Here is an 18056-nt window from a genome sequence, read left to right on the forward strand (position 1 = left end):
ACTTGTTCATTCTTTATTCCATTGTTTTTGTGCCCCCATTCCATCCCAAAAACATATGAATGAACAAAAAATAAACCAAAACAGCAGCAAAGAAAAAGAACCTCTAGTTTCCATTTCCTGGAGTTCATTTCAATGAATATTATTTTATATGGTCAGATGCACATAGGTATTGTGCCTTTGCATTCCTCTCCTAAGAATATCCTCCCTTATTCTCATTGTGCAGAATGCCTAGACACCTGTAAAATATATCATGTCTCAATGGGGTTTTTGTACAGTTAGTTTACTTGTAGATTTATATGCACATTCCATATGCACATTCTACTACAATGAGGGAAACCATGTTTCTCTGGTTCTGAGTTACATTCCTTTATTCCAGTCATTGAGGGACATTGATGGTGAATTGGGTTTTTTCAAGTCAACAAATTGTTTGGCCTTGAGTTTTCATTCATTCAGCTATTCTATTATTGGTAGATTTTTGTATTTCCATCCCAGTTATTACTGACAGATTACATCTCACAACTGCCATTATGTACCTTGTTCTCCAGGTTTCTTGGTTTCTTCCATACTTTCTCTCCTTTTAGAATCTTCAATGGCTATTAAGTTCAATAGTACAGAATGTGGAATTCTGGATTAGGAGTTTCCATTAGTTTGTTATGGATTTTCTGGTCCTTAGAGGGAATAAAATAGATTACAACAAGCTCTTTTGGGAAAATGAAAACAATTCATGATGATGAGGATGAAAGAAAAAGAGAAAATACAAATTGTACCAGGTTATGATCAAATCCATAAGTAAATTACAGAAAGGTTATAATGAAATTTTTCAAAGTGTGTGAATAAGCTGTCAAAGCTGGTCTTAGGTTTTTTCCATGCCAACCTAAAGCATTCCCCTCCTTTCTCGCTCCTTTTCCTTGTTTACATGTTGTGTGCACTTTGCCTTATTCACCATCTTCCCGGGGTTCAGAGAAAATAACACAAAAGGAATATGATTCTTGTGTATCCATTAGTGGCATGTTGAAAATTAGTTCCATCCCAGGAAAATTGAGCTTCACCTGGCTTGATTCTTAACTCTATACATTAAAAACTGAGCTAAGTCTCATCCAAGCCTTAAAATTATAATTTTCTTCTTGTTCTAATGTTTTAAAAGTCACTCAGAAAATGTATTGTAGGAGATCACAGGTGGGTGGTGGGTGGAGGTTGTCTCAGTGATCCCTTAGGACTCCATTCAGAGCCTAATCCTGTTGTGCTACCTACAGACACAAACCCATAATGTTGCTGCTCTTTCTAAGTTTCATTGAAATATTGAACATTTCAAGCTTCCTCTTAAATTCAACTTCTTCCCTAAACCAAAGATAAAGAAAAGTCCTGGGGACCTGTGATTCCCCAACACACATACAACACCCAATGGCTTCCTTCTGCTACAGCTGAAGAGTCGAGAAAGGGCTCCCACCCTCCCATACCCCTCTCAAGAAAAAAAAATTAATGAAGAAAGAAATCTACCTCAGTTGACAGGATTCTACCTTTAGGGTTTATTCAACTCTATGTCTTACTGTTGAGTGTATTTCTTCGTTGCTCTTGCTTTCTTAAGCAAGCTAGTGAGGCATGATGGAGCGGGTATGTAAATGTTCCTTTAAAAGGCCTCTTTCTAGCATGTTGCAGGTTTTATTTTTAATAAATTGGTAAGTGATATGAATGTAAAGCTAATTGTGTATGTTTTAAACATGACAATGAAAGTTTAAGATGTAGCTTCCGTACTTGTGCATAATTCCAAAGTATTTTATTTTATCAGTGTTAAATAGCTTTTTGTACAGGTTGCAATCCATTTTTCTGAAGTGTGCTGTTTTTTAATGAAAATAACTAAAATCTTTTTACATTCCATGAAACTGCCGTTTACACATACAATTTTTTAAACTTACCATATTTTTCAGAATTAACTTTTGTGGAGGGAGGAAATTACCCACTTGATAAAAGATTCTAAACTGTTTAGGCTATTATGATTAGGTCCTCAGATTTTTATGTAAGTTTAGTCTGTAGTTTCTTAGGTTCTTCGCAAGAATTGATTGTATATATAAATATAAAATGACCCTTAAATTCTTTTAAATGTCTGGATTTTCCACTAATGAACACTCTGGTGAACATTTTGTTTATGCATACTTTCACCATTAAATTTAAAAAGTCTATCTCAGTTCATGTGAACCCTTTGTTTTTGTTATGTTCTGGGGAAATGATATTTTCATATACTTTCTGTCTAAATCAAGCAAGCTCCACTGTTTTAATTTTTAAATGTCAAAAGTTGGTGAGATTTTAATATGCCTAAATTTGAGTGGTAGTTTAAAAAGAAAATCTGGGATTTGTTGCTGAAACTCCATAAAGAAAAAGTAATGATACTTAATATTTTTGACCAATAGAATGGATACCAATGTCAATCTAGTGTCAATGTGTGGATTTTTTTTCTTGTTCATCATTACCAACAAATTATCTTGTTCATAATTGTGTTATTTTGGTCCACTTTTTTGTGGCATTTGGTGCAATAAATCTTTGAATTATCTTGAAAAAACAAGAAAGAAAAAGAGAAAATACAAATTGTACCAGGTTATGATCAAATCCATAAGTGAATTACAGAAAGGGTATAATGAAATTTTTCATTAAATTTTAATGAACCTTTTTTATTTTATATATACATGTATATGTATATTCATATACATATACATGTGTGTACATATATATACATATATATGTATATATACATATATACATACATATATATCTACACATATATGTGTACATATATATATATATATATATATATATATATACATACATATATATGAACTCTGGTCCTGAATGCTTTCTCTTAGCTCTTCAGCTCAAGATAAGTGCTCTACCACTTAAGTCACAGCACCACTTCCAATTTTCTGGTGGTTTATTGGAGATAAGAGTCTCGTGGACTTTCCTGTTTGCTGGATCTCAGCCTTCTGAGTAGCTAGGATGACAGGTGTGAGCCACTGCCACCCAGCTTTCATTTACTATTTTAAGATACAATATTAAAACATACAAATGAAAACTGTAACTGCCTTGCATTCCACCTATCATTAGTAATATTGGATATCCAATTGTACTTTGTTCTATAGTAATTACTACATGTATTTGATTTTTCCCCTCTTTATAAGAACTAGCCTTTCAATTTGTCTAGCACATTTACTATGTTAGAACATTCTCAGATCTGTTGTATAGTCACTCTTACCAATAAGTTTTATACATATTTTAAATCTTATTTTCTTTAGGTACTAGTATAAAGGAATTGATATCAATGTAAGAGTTTATGAACACACTGCCTCTTGCTCAATGTCACCCCTTTTAACATTCTTACCCACCCCTCCCACACCACTTCTTCCTTCACTTTCTTAATTTTAGATTATGTGTTGAATTTTGTCATTTAACAAAGCAATTTATGTATATAATATGTTTGATCATTGTCATCCCTTTAATATGCCCCCCTATACCCATCAGTATTTTCTCAGTTCTGTGGCCTATACAATGCATTCTTGCCTACATTCTACTCATTTCCCCTATTCAGACTTCTATCTCTCTTCTGTTTCCTACCCCCCCGCAACACACACAGGTATTCCTAGTACTCATTTTGTTGTGCTTTGACATTATATTTCTAAAGAATTATACTAAATTCATTTATAATGGCTTGGGTGCTTACTTGCATTAGTGTTACTGAATCCCCGAAACACTAATTTTGCTTTTCTGAAACACTGTTGTCAGCATTTAAAAAAATTTTTATTAACACGCTTCACTCTTGCTTCCAGTTTCCTCCTCCTTATGTGTATGATCAGTCAGCTTTTCTTCAAGCTATTTTCTTCCGTTTAGAAGATAGCACTCACATGATAGGCTTCCATGGGGATAATTTCATATATGACTGTATAAGTCAAACAAGTCTATTCTTTCCTTTGTATTTCCATCTTGCCTTCATTGTTCCTTTTTAAAAATGTGTGCTGATTTCATGATATTAATATCTTTATAATGCACATTCACACACACACGAACACATACAGACAGGACAGAGAGAAAGAAAAGGACTTTGATTCTCTTTACTCCTCTTTATTCTTTCTTTTTGGGATTTCAACCTAAATATATTGGGAAGAGGGTAGTGATCATTGTATTTTAGCATAGTGGTCTTGGAACTGGGAGTTCAATGTAAAGCTTGCTTACAATTCTTTCCTCATCCACTGTGATTGAGATTCCTCTCTCCATGAGCTCATTGAAGTTGGATGCATCCATTTTTTAAAGTTTTATAAAGAAGAAGAAAATTCCCTTACCTGATATTTGAGCTCTCCTTCTGGATGATATTGAAGAAAGAGCTATTCAGTGATTTGGGTCTGTGAACAGAGGTTGCTACAGAATTTTTCACAAATAACATTTTGCTTCTGAAACTTGCTCTTAAAGTGAACATTCATTAGTTAGCCTGGCCTGCCACATAACATAAATTGGGTGATTAAACCACAAGATTTCTTTTTCACACAGGTGGAACTAGCTATGTTTTGATACAGGAAACAGAATATTTGATGTTTTATGAAAGCCTAATCCACATTTAACAGACAACAGCTTTTTGTTGTGGTGCATGTGGTAATGAGGGAAAAGTGTGCTCTTTTTTGGCTTAAATACATTTCTAAAACTCATTTATGGCATATTCCCTTCGTGTCCTTATCTAATTCTATATACAACCATAAGACACTACATTCACATTCCATCCCAATTGAGGATAATATTTTAACATGTTCATCAGCAAAGAAGCAAGCATTCAATCCAGCAAAGTCATAAGTTTTGAAATACTCCTCAATTTCTATCCTCATTATGCAGATTTATCTTCAAGAACTATCAGTTTCTTTTGGCCTTGGCTTTCGCTATTGAGGAAATCAACAAAAACCCTGATCTTTTGCATAACTTGACGCTGGGGTTTGATGTCTATGATGTTCAATTTGGAACTTGGAGGATATTTAAGACTCCCTTCATTTGGCTCTTTGGGAAGTACAAGATTCCAAACTACTCTTGTATGAGAGATAGCAAGTCGATAGCAGTACTAACAGGATCATTTGGAATAACATCTGCCTGCATTGGGACATTGCTGCAACTCTACAGATTTCCACAGGTGAAGGCGGAGGGATACAAAAATGTCTAATTGGCGCCATTTTAGGTGTTAGAAGAGAATAATAGGAAGAGCCTTGATTTATGAGCCTATCCAATTTTTTTTGTCGGTCGTGGGGCTTGAACTCTGGGCTTGGGCACTATCCCTCAGCTCTTCAGCTCAAGGCGAGCGCTCTACTGCTTGAGCCACAGCGCCACTTCCGAGTCTATCCAATTTTATGATACCAAAAAGTAAGCACTCAAAGACAGTGGGATATATATATATATATATATATCTATATATATTTATATATATATATATATATATATATATATATTCCTATTGTTTGGGGGAAGAGATAGACGAATTAGACAAACAAATGTATTACTTATTATTTCAAGTCTTACCAATAATTTCCTTGTGGTGTGAAGATATGATGAGCAGAGTACTGATGATTCACTCCTGAAATCCTAGCTACTCAGGAAACTTACCTCCAATTAACCAGCAAGAAAACAGGAAGTGAATGTGTGGCTCAAATGGGAGAGTACAAGCCTTGAGGTAAAAAGTAAAGCAAGTGTCTGACACCTTGAGTTTGTACCCATGTACTAGCATGCACATGCACACAAACACAAGCACATACACACACACACACGTAAGATATTATGTTGAGAACAACAAGTCTGGTTTGGGACCAGAAGTGGAAATGTTTTCTCTCACATGTGAAAGTCAGATCTAAAATGTTAGCATGTAGTATGAACCAAAATGGGACATTACATAGCCATTTGCATACATACATGATCAAACTGACTACAGTGCGATATACATAGTGGTGAAACACCATGGTGGACTTTCATGGTGGAATCCAAAAAGATGAAGCATATCATGTGAGGAGGGTAAATGTTAAGGGGAAAAGGTAGGGAATAGGAAATGGATGGGAGGGAAAAATAACACAATACTCAATGTACATATCTGAAAATGGAATGAGGACAAATGAGTTGATAGAAATGGGAAGGTGGCTCAGTGGTAGAGTGCTTGCCTTGCATGCATGAGGCCCTGGGTTCAATTCCTCAGCCCCACATAAGCAGAAAAAGCCCGAAGTAGGGTTGACACTCAAGTAGTAGAGTGCTGGCCTTCAGCTGAAGAGCTGAGGGACAGAGCCTAGGGCCAGAATTTGGGCCCCATGACTGACCAAAACAAAAAAAAAAAAACAGTGACAAAGATTAAGAGGCATATTATAAGTAATCAGATAGGTTGCACAAGTATTAAATAAAAATTCAGGGGTTGGGAAAGGTGGCTCTGTGATAGCGTGCTTTCCTTCCATGCAAGAGGCCCTGAGTTAGATTCCTCAGCACCAAATAACAAAACAAAGCTGGAAATGGTTCTTGGCTCTAGTGGTAGAGTGCAAGCTTGTGCAGAATAGCAGACGGACAGTGCCCAGGCCCAGAGTTCAGCCTCACAACTGACAAAAATATATAAATAAATAAAAATTCAAATATTTCTTTCAAATATTAAACCAAAACCCTAGCTTTCACCTACATCAACTGCTTCTTAACAGACTTCAAGACTAAGATTATGATGGATGGCAATTTCCTCACTCATGGAGCATCCAAATTTTTTCCCTTTAGTTTACTTTGGGGCCTTTTGATCATGCCCTGAGTGACCATCACAAGTTTCCTGCTCTCTATCAGATGGCCCCAAAGGACACATCGATAGCCACTGCAATGGTCTCCTTACTGCTTCACTTCAGCTGGAACTGGGTGGGACTGTTCACCTCACAAGATGAGAATGGCTTGTGGATTCTTCCTGAATTGAAAGAAGAAATGGCCAAGAACAGCGTTTGTGTAGCCTATGAGCTACTGATACCAAGCAATGGCATTGCACATATAAACAGAATCATGGCAGGTTATAATGAGATAAATAAATCTTCAGCAAATGTCCTCATCATATATGGTGACAATGAATCACTACTAGATTTAATGCTATTTATTGAGCACATTTTAATGAAAGGCAAAGTTTGTATCATGAACTCACAATGGAATTTAAAAACAAGGAGATATTTCATGCTAGGCTCATTGCATGTACCTCTTATTTTCTCACACCATCATGCAGATGTTTCTGGATTCACAGATTTTGTCAAGGCAGTTCACCCTTCCAAATACCCAGAAGACATTTTTCTTGCAAAGCTATGGTTTCTCTCTTTTAATTGCTCAGACATTGAGTCTGATTGTATAGCATGGAACAAATGTCCTCATGATGCCTCATTGGATTGGTTGCCTAGGCGTATTTTTGACATTTCCATGTCTGGGGACAGTTACAATATATACAACACTGTGTATACTGTGGCCCAGGCTCTCCATGAGATGCTTCTTCTTCAAACAGAAGTTCAAACAATGGGAAATAGAAAATGGACAGCACCTTCCCCTGCACAGGTAATTTCTTGTATATTGGATGGCACATATCATCAGCAAAGGCACTTCCTGGAGAGTATACTGTATGAAATTAAATATTGGGTTGTTTGGCCAAATCCCAGGAAATTACTTTTTTGTTTGTTTGTTTGTTTGTTTTTAATCTGTCATGGAGCTTGACCTCTGGGCCTGAGCCCTGTCTGTCAGCTCTTCAGCTCAAGGGTAGCACTCTACCACTAGCACCACTTCCAGATTTCTGGTGGTATTGGAAATAAGAGTCACACAGACTTTCCCACCTGGGCTGGCTTTGAACTGCAATCCCCAGATCTCAGCCTCCTGAGTAGCTAGGAATACAGGTGCGAGAAACCAGCACCAGGCCAGGAAAATTTTTTCCTTTTGGTTTTTTTTTTGGGTACAGTTTTTATTCTAAAAATACCTTACAGAGGGGTTACAGTTACATGAGCAAGGTAATGAGTGCATTTTCTATCAAGCATTGTTGCCTCCTCCTTGGTTTTTCCCCTACCATCCCATCCCTCCAAACTGGACAACAATACTCCCCCATTGTAAAATTCATTTTCAACATAGTGTCTTGTACATCATATTGTTACAATGTTTCAACCTGTTTCCCTATTTAAGCATTTGGTTTTTTCTTTCCCTCCTCGAATTAGAGAAGTGTATATACAAGTTGCAGGACAATGACATCAAATACAGTGAAAACAGGGGAAATACCATGGGGGAGAAACATACAAAGAAATAAAAAATAAAAACCAAATGGAACATCATAAATAAATTAGAAACAAAAGCAAGCAAGAAAAAAAGATTATGTCCCTATCTTGGGGTTCATTTCCTTTAACATCATCTTATATGGTCATATGTACATAGTTTTTCATCTTTTCTGCTTGTCCTAGACATGTACTAGTTATTGAAAATAAGGGAAACCATGGGACCTATGTTTCTTTGGGCCTGGATTACTTGACTTAATATACTTTTTACGTCTTTCCATTTCCTAACAAATGGGCTGTTATGTTATTCTCTCTGACGGAAGTGTAGATTCCACTGTAGATTCCACATTTTCTTGATCCATTCATCTACTGAGGGACATCTGGGTTGGTTCCATATTTTAGCTATAGTAAATAATGCTGCAATAAACATAGTTGTGCTGGTAGCCTTTGTGATCATTTGGGTAACTGTCCAAAAGTGGGATTGATGGGTCATATGGCAGCTCTATGTGGATCCTTCTGAGGAACCTCCATATAGCTTTCCAAAGTGGTTGAACAACTTTACACTCCCACCAACAAGGTAGTAGTGTTTCCTTTTGGGCATAGCCTCTCCTGTTGACTATAGCCATTCTAAATGTTGTATCTAAATGGTATCTAAATGTTGTCTTGATTTGCATTTCTTTTATGGCTAGAGAGGTTGAGCATTTCTTCATGTGTCTATTGGCCATTCTTATTTCCTCTTTAGAGAAGTTTCTCTGTAAGTCTTAAGCCCACTTTTTTATTGGGCAGTTGTTTTTTGAGGATTTGTTGTTGGGGGATTTAATTTTTTGATTTCCAGGTATATTTTAGATATGAGACCCTTGTCCATTGTATGGCTAGTGAAGATCTTCTCCCAATCAGTGGGCTTTCTATTCATCTAGTTAGCTATTTCCTTTGCCATGCAAAAGCTGTGCAGTTTCATGCAATCCCATTTGTCCAACCTTTCTTCCATTTGTTGTGTTTCTGGGTCTCTATTAAGAAAATTTGGGCCAGTCCCAAATAAACATAGGTCCCATGGTTTCCCTTATTTGTAATATCTAGTATATGTATGAGTCAAGCGGAAAAGGTCAGATAATGTGATGTCAGGAAAATGAACCCTTAGATGGGAATTTTAATGTTTTTTTTTCTTTCATGCATGTGTTTCTAACGCATTTATAAGATTATCTCTTTGTTGCTTTGTATATCCCTCCCCCACAGTATAACCCCTGCTTTTACTATATTTGATGTCAGTATAACTTGTGGAGGAGATGGGGAAAAACCAGTTGTTTAAGGATACAGGTGGACCTGTTTCAACAATGAGAAGTACAAGTTGTCATGTCCAAAACTAGCTTTACAATGTCGGTGCGGGGGGGGGGGGGGGGAGAAAGATTGGGATTGGGGGGAGGGGGGAGGCTGGGAAGGGATGTGAAGGGTAAACAAAGGAGGAGGCTGCAATGCTTGGTAAGAAATGTACGCATTATCCTGCCCACGTAATTGTAACTCCTCTGTACAGTATGTTCACAAATAAAATAAAATTAAATTTCAAAAAAAAAAAGAAAATTTGGGCCAGTGCCAAGGAGCCCTAGAGTTTCTCCTATTCCTTCCTGTAATGTTTTCAGGGTGTCTGCTTTTACTCCCAGGCCTTTGCTCCATTTGGAGTTGATTCTGATGCAGAGTGATATAGAAGGATCTAGCTTTAGTCTTCTACAGGTGATTAACCAATTTTTCCAGCAACATTTATTGAAGAGGCTGTCTTTCTTACATTCTATTTTTTAGCTTCTTTATTGAAGATTATGTGGTTATAGGTCTGTGGGTTCATTTCTGGGTTTTCAATTCTATTCCATTGGTCCTGAGGTCTGTTCTTGTGCCAGTACTAAGCTGTTTTGATTACTTATGGCTTTGTAGTAGAGTTTGAAATTTAGTATTGATATTAATCTATCACTGTACTTTCTGTTAAGGATTGTTTTTGCTATTTGGGGTCTTTTCCTGTTCCATATAAATTTTTGAATTGCCTCTTCTATTTCCTTGAAGAATGAGGTTGGAATATTGATAGTTTCGCATTGAATTTGAAGATAGCTTTGGGATGTATTGCCATTTTCATGATGTTGATCCTTCCAATCCAGGAGCATGGGAAGTTTTTCCACTTCGTAAGTTCTGCTTTGATTTCCTTTTTCAGGTTTTTAAAGTTTTCATCATAGAGGTACTTCACTTCTCTACTTAACTCATAGATATTTTATTTTTTGTGGGGCTGTTACAAAAGGAGTTGCTTTCCTGATTTCAGCCGCACTCTTCTCATTATTGGCATACAGAAAAGCCATTGATTTTAGGGCTAATTTTATATCCTGCTACTTTGCTAAAATTTTGAGTCAGCTTGAGTAATTTGGGGGTGGAGTTTGTTGGATTCTTTAAATACAAGGTCATGTCATCTGCAAAGAGGGAGAGTTTTCCTTCATCTTTCCCTATTTGGATCCCTTTTATATTTGCTTCTGGTCTTATTGCTGTAGCTAGGCATTCTACTATGAAACTGAAGAGAAGTGGAGAGATTGCACATCTTTGTCTTGTTCCTGAGTTTAGGGGAAATGGCTTTAGTTTTTCAGCATTGTGTGTGTATAATACTGTCTGTAGCTTTGTTATATACAGCCTTTATTGTATTAAGGAATGTTTCCTGGATTCCTAGGTTTTCCACAGCCTTCATTATAAAGCGGTGTTGGATCTTGTCAAATGCCTTATCTGCATCTACTGAGATAATCATTTGGTTCTTATCCTTCCTCTTGTTCATGTGATGAATTATATTAATTGATTTGCATATATTGAACCAGCTTTGCATCCCTGAAAGAATCCTGTTTTATCGTGGTGTATGATTTTTTTGATTAGTTGTTGAAGTGGATTGGCCAAAATTTTGTTGAGAAGTTTTGCATCAATGTTCATCAAAGAAATGGGTCCATAGTTCTCTTTCTTTGACAAGTCCCTGCCTGGTTTTGGGATGAGGGTTATGATGGCTTCATAAAGAGTGTGGTAGTGAATTTTTTATTTCAATTTCATTGAAGAGATGGAAGAGTATTGGTGTGAGCTCTGCTTTGAAGGCCTTGTAGAATGCTGCTGTAAATCCATTCAGTCTTGTACTTTTCTTAGATGGGAGGTCTCTTACTGCTGTTTCTATTTCACTGCTTGATATGGGCCTGTTAAGATGGTTTAACTCATCTTGATTTAGTTTTGGCATATCAATATTTGCTGGGAACTCGACCATTTCTTCCAGATTCTCAAAATTATTGGCATAAAGATTGGAAAAGTATTCCCTTATAATGTTCTGGTATATAAAATCCTGGTTGTTTCTGTGGTGATATTTCCATTCTAATCTCTGAGTTTGTTTAGTTGGGTGTGTTCTCTTCTTTTCCTGGTAAGATTTGCTAAGGGTATGTCAATTTTATTAATTTTTTCAAAGAACCAACTCTTTGTTTTATTGATTCTTTCTATGGTTATTTTAGATTCTAATTCATTTAATTCTGACTTACTTTTAATTATTTGTTTCCATCTACTGGATTGAGGTTTTAGCTTGCTGCTCTTTTTTAACGAACTACAGATGTCTCATTATTCCCTTTGTGCATTCCCTTTGGGGCTTGCCTGGATTCCTTGAGCTGTCTATTTATGGATTCCATGAATGCCTCCATTGATCTTTGTCTATTCTCATCCTGCTCACTCAATACCTGTAATACTCTATGACTATTCTCAGCAGTTCCTGTGTTAATCTTTGACTAGCTTCCTCATGCTTATGACATTCCTGTATTAATTTTTGGTTAGTCTCATCATGCTTGCAAAGTTCCTGTATTAATCTTTGGTTAACCTCATCTCATCTTGTTCCCTATCAAGCTCACACTGAATCCTTTGTTGGTTTTCAATCTTTTCATTTACCATTTTTACCAGTAGTGTTTGTAGAGCTTTTTGGGAACTCTCCTCTGGATTATTCATCAACTGTTTTGTCACCTGTAGCTAAACAACTTAGTATTGTCTCACTTCTGCCTGTTTGCATGGTATTGGTTTTCCTAATTATTTTTAAAAAGGCCTTCTGATCCTTTTCTGACAGATTATTTTCATTCCTACATGGAATTTCTCCTCCAATACTTCATTAGAGGGCTGTGCTACTCTTGGATTCAGAAACAGAGTCTGAAGGCAATCAGGAGCTTTTCTTACTTCCAGTTGTCTGTGTTAACTATGGGATGTACTTCACCATAAGATGATGTATCTCTTTTAGCTGCACCCTTTCCTGAAAAACATCCAATTTTATAATCCTGCTGGAGACCAAGTAATTTTGGATGAGAAAAGGAAATTGGAGCCAGAGTATGACATTCTGAACATTTGGGATTTTCCAGAAGGTCTTCAATTTGAGGTGAAAGTAGGAAAGTTTTCTCCATATGCTCTCCATGGTAATCAACTGTCTTTATCTGAAGATATGATAGAGTGGGCCATAGAAACTGCAGAGGTGGGTTGCATCTAATGCAGATTTTTTAAATGTTACTTTATTGTAAAGATGCTAAATAGAGGTGTTACAGTTACATGAATAAGGCAATGAGTACATTTCTTATCGAGCATTGTTACCCCTTCCCTTGTTGTTCTCCCACTCTCCCTGCTCTCCCCCACATCCCTCAAATAATAATAATTTTAAGCACATATATGTAAGTAAAAGTCATCATTTAAATTTATACTTGCCTGCCTGCCAGAAACCTTCACCTGTAAACTAGCTATTCAGATAGCTGAGATCTGAATAATCACCATTTAAAATTAATCCAAACATGAAGGTCTTTGAGACTCTTATCACCAATCAACCACCAAAAATCTGAAAGTGGAGCTGTGACTCAAGTAGTGGCATGGTAAACTTGAGCAAAAATGCTCAAGTTCACCACTTAGACCTTGAGTTCAAGCCCCAGGTCTGACTATCATCAAAAAAAATTAAATGTGTTCTTAAATGTTGATTTTGAATATCATCATAAAAATAAGTAATATCTCCCTTAGTAAGTTTCTAACACTATGATAAAGTACCTGATGAATCACTGTATTTTCTTCAAAGGTTTATTTTGCGCCATTCTGTGGTGTTTTTTCATTCAATGATTGGTTGGCCTGCTACTTAGGCATCTTCAGTAAGAGGAATCATTGAAGGCATGTGTGAGAAAAGTCTCACCTCGTGGTTGTTGGAAATCAAAGAGAACGATATGATGGGTCTGGGGTTCACAAAATCCTATAAAAAGGAGGTTTTCCTCTAGGTTCTTCTCAATTTTACATGAGCATAGGGGACAACACATAATGACGTGAACTCAAGCCAGTTCATTAGGGCTCTGCACTGGGACTTTCTTTCTTACCATTAATTTTCCATACTTTTCACAAGTTCAACTGGCTAAATATCAAGTTTATTAAGAATATTAAGAATAATGGCATATAGAATCTATAACAGAATTCAATTAAGAGACTACATTTACCCACATAGAAACATCATCCTTAATAATCTGATTTTTTTAACAATGGACTATTGGGAAAGTTGGCATGAGTCTAAACAATTACTGACACACCTGTGACTTTTGTCAGACTCCTCACTCTGTCTGCAGTGAGAGTTGTGGTCTTGGATTCAGGAAATCTCCTCAGGAGGGAAAGCCTGCTTGTTGCTTTGATTGTAACCCTTGCCAACAGAATGAGATTGCTCATGGGACAGGTAAGTCCATGTCTTCGGAAGGAATTTTTCAATTCTCTTTAGTTTTCCTCAATCGAACCAAGTCAATGCAAAAATTGTGGATTAGGATGACAGAGCCCATTTCTCCTCTCTCTGTTATAGTGTAATTGCTAATGAAATATGATAGATCATGATTTTGAATTACATATTTAGTAATATTTTCTGGTATATTTCAGGCAAAGTTCTCTCCAGGAATGCCTCTTAACAAGAATCATTAGGACAAGGGTAAACTCTGAAATGAAAATGAATATGTCTTATTAAGGACGGTGATCATCTTAAAAGTTGCATTTTGTCCACACAGAAAACATGAATCTTGCATTTTATTATTTTTCAGTACCCACAACAGTTCTTGGCACAGAACAAGTGTTCAGAAAGGTGGATTCAGTAGAAGAAGTGAGCATGACTATAGAGTGTCCAAGAATGTTTTCTCTGTTTCTACTCTTTCACAGATAAGTAAACAAGAAAAACATAACTAGGTGAATTCAAGGATGGGCCACAGCAATAAAATGGTTTTACAGAGACATGAACAAGACTGTAACATGTACAATTACAATTTTCAATAGGATTGCAGAATAGGGCACATTTCTCTTAATAAGAGTGAGGAAAAGTGTAGAAAATTGTTGATAGGAAATTCCAGTACCCCAAATTTCAAATTATTAATATTTGTAACCATCACTGAATGAAAAAAGTTGAATATAAAAGCCTGGATAAAGAAGTATATGATAATGGGAACAGGTTATTATTTAGAAAGGAAACAAAATTATTTTATTTTAACTGCTGACATGTTAGGATAACATTTAAGTGAACAATTTCCTAAAATCTTTGAAGTAAAAGAAGTTCACAAAAGAAACTAATGATAGTTTACACTTCCCACCAGATATGGAGCAATGTGTAAAGTGTACAGATCATCAGTATGCCAACACACAGAGAAACAAGTGCCTCCGGAGAGATGAAAGTTTCCTGGCTTTTGGAGATCCCTTGGGCATGGCTCTGGCCTGCATGGGTATTTGCTTCTCTGTGCTAACTGCTGCTATTCTTGGAATGTTTCTCAAACACCAAGACACTGCCATTGTCAAAGCTAATAACCGGACTCTCAGCTACATCTTGCTCATCTCTCTCATCTTCTGTTTCCTCTGTTCCTTGCTCTTCATTGGCCGTCCCAACACAGTCACATGCATCCTGCGGCAGATCACATTTGGGCTTGTCTTCACTGTGGCTGTTTCCACAGTGTTGGCCAAAACAGTAACTGTGGTCCTGGCCTTCAAGGTTATTTCTCCAGGGAGAAGGATAAGGTGGCTGCTGGTATCAGGAGCTCCTAACCTCATCATCCCCTTATGCACCCTCATCCAGATGACTTTCTGTGGATTCTGGCTGGGAATCTCTCCTCCCTTTGTGGACACAGATGCACACTCTGAACATGGCCACATCATCATCCTGTGCAACAAGGGCTCCCTCACCGCCTTCTACTGTGTCCTGGGATACCTGGGCTCCCTGGCCATGGCCAGCTTCACTGTGGCTTTTCTGGCCAGGAACCTGCCTGACACCTTCAATGAGGCCAAGTTCCTGACCTTCAGCATGCTGGTGTTCTGCACTGTGTGGCTCACCTTCCTGCCTGTCTACCACAGTGCCAAGGGGAAGATCATGGTGGCTTTGGAGGTCTTCTCTATCTTGGCTTCCAGTGCAGGGCTCCTAGGCTGCATTTTTGTCCCAAAATGTTACAACATCTTGTTAATGCCAAATAAAAATTCTCTGCATGTATTCAGGTATAAAAGACATAACAGGAGAAATAAGCATTAAGATTATACTTATATGTTTAATTAGTAACAATTTCTGTACTAAATCTACAGTAATTTTCTCTTGTAATACTATTATGAAACTTTTACTTCAATTAGTAAGATCTATTTTGCATTTTTCTTTTTTTTTTTTTTTTTTTTGGGTCCGGTCCTGGGGCCTGAACTCTGGGCCTGGGCGCTGTTCCTCAGCTCTTCAGCTCAAGGCTAGCGCTCTACCGCTTGAGCCACAGCGCCACTTCCGGCTTTTTTCTTTTTGCTTATGTGGTGCTGAGGAATCGAACCCAGGGCCTCATGCATGCAAGGCAAGCACTCTACCACTGAGCCACCTTCCCAGCCCTATTTTGCATTTTTCTAGTAGTGATAGTCACAAGTGATGTTGATCATCATTTAAACTGGAATTTTTTTCTATATTTGGGTTCCTCCTATTTAATCTACATTTGATTCTATCACAGACTCTTCATGTCTCTTCAATTTTGTCTCTCTAATTCACTTTTCTAAATTTTTATTATATTAACTTCCTGTCTGCATACCACCATGTTGCAGAGTCGTCTAACACATTTCATTAATATTTTACTCTTGACAAATGTTGATCTTTTAATATCGTCATTAGAGAATGTTTTGTTCACTACTTGTATATTTCTACTCTCGCATTCACCTTATGCAAGTTTCCTGAGTCTCTCTCTGTGTCACCTTTCTCAATGTGTCTGTCTGTGTCTCTCTCTTTGCCATTCTCCATTTCCTTCTCTCTTATCAATCCTCCCTCTCATGCTGCTTTCATCATATGGCTTTAGGAATGAGTTTGGTTAAGTTTCAGAAATATTCTTCACTTTAAGATTACAATGTAGAGGATCTTCTGACTTTTCTCTAACATTAAATTCTGTAATGTGTAATGCATCATAGTTTGCTCCTGCATACCTAAATATACTTCTTAATTTATTGTTGATTAATCATTTTTTACTAATTTGATACGCAGGATTGTGAATAATAAATATATATGATTACTTTTTGTAATGTAGCATTTATTACAATCTGTTGAAATATGAACATTTTTTAATTGTTGTTGTTGTTATTGGCTGTGGGTCTTGAACTCAGCCTGGGTACAGAACCTGAGATCTTCAGCTCAAGACAAGCACTCTACCATATGAGCCACAATGCTACTTCCAGTTTTCTGTGGAAATAAGTTGGAAATAAGAGTAGTCCCACAGACTTTCCTGCCCAGGCTAGCTTTGAACTGTGGTCATCTGATCACAGTCTCCTGAGTAGCTAGGATTACAGGCATGAGCCACCAGCATCTGGCTATAACATGAACATTTTTATCTGTCACATTTCAAAACTCTCAATTTGATAAGGAAAACATGACTTACTATTTCAAATAGGTTGATTTAGTGGGTTCTATACTATTTTTACAGAATCATATATTTAAGATATATTGACACAATTGTACTCACTTCTCATCTCTTCTAGTGTCTGTTACATGTTTCATCTTACATTAAATTCATTTTGCATGCTTGAACTCAGGGCCTATACTATGCCTTACATTTTTCAATCATGTCTGCATTGCTACTTGAACCACAGCTCAATTTCTAGCTCTTTGGTCTTTCCTTGAAAATAATAATCATATGGACTTTCCTGCCCAGACTTTGAATACCTTCTCACAATTACATATCTGATAGAGAAATGACTATGTAACTGACTCTAGTTTGCTATAAATTAAATTTTTATTGAAAATATAACAATGTTTGGCAAAAACTGTGTGCATGTTCTTTTGTTGAGGGTACACAAATTAAATTAACAAATTAAAATTTAATTAATTTCCAACTTCTTCAGTATGTTCATCAAGATATAAACAAAATACTCATCAGTTTCTATTGAGTTCTTTCAATCTTCCTTATTCATTTTAGAAATTTCATAAATAGGGGTGAGTTTATATTATTGAGTGTGTGTGTTTATGGAATTGGGGATCATATGTCATATATTATATGACTTTTGTTGCTTTCAAAAACTTTAGATATATTCTATCAAACACTGCAGATTTTAATTCATAATTGAAAATTAAATAATGGAGGCCATTAAGATAAGTTAAATTTTTAGAAAAAATAAAAAGTAATGGACATAAGCATATTTGGATATGTTTGTGTGCTCATATAATAATATCATAATGAAACCCCATTTTAACTATATATATGAGTAAAAAATTAAAGTAATACAAAAAATAAAATTTAAAATCAATCCTCTAGCTGGGAACAGGTGGTTCATGCCTGTAATCCTAGCTACTCA

The 18056-nt window shown here is 36.5% G+C and overlaps 1 protein-coding gene across 1 annotated transcript in view; it reads left to right on the forward strand.

Annotated features, from left to right (window-relative positions):
- The window catches only part of LOC138814281 (vomeronasal type-2 receptor 116-like), a 54184-nt gene that overhangs the window by 17471 nt on the left and 18657 nt on the right, over positions 1 to 18056 (forward strand). Inside the window, exons 2-6 of the mRNA XM_070003285.1 lie at positions 4864 to 5152; positions 6754 to 7140; positions 12520 to 12747; positions 13845 to 13968; positions 14864 to 15749. Of these exons, the coding sequence (XP_069859386.1) occupies positions 4864 to 5152; positions 6754 to 7140; positions 12520 to 12747; positions 13845 to 13968; positions 14864 to 15749 (1914 nt within the window). The remainder of the gene's footprint in view (positions 1 to 4863; positions 5153 to 6753; positions 7141 to 12519; positions 12748 to 13844; positions 13969 to 14863; positions 15750 to 18056) is intronic.

Source organism: Dipodomys merriami, unplaced genomic scaffold (assembly GCF_024711535.1).
Source record: "Dipodomys merriami isolate MVZ:Mamm:240054 unplaced genomic scaffold, mDipMer1.0.p SCAF_6, whole genome shotgun sequence".
Lineage (NCBI taxonomy): Eukaryota > Metazoa > Chordata > Mammalia > Rodentia > Heteromyidae > Dipodomys > Dipodomys merriami.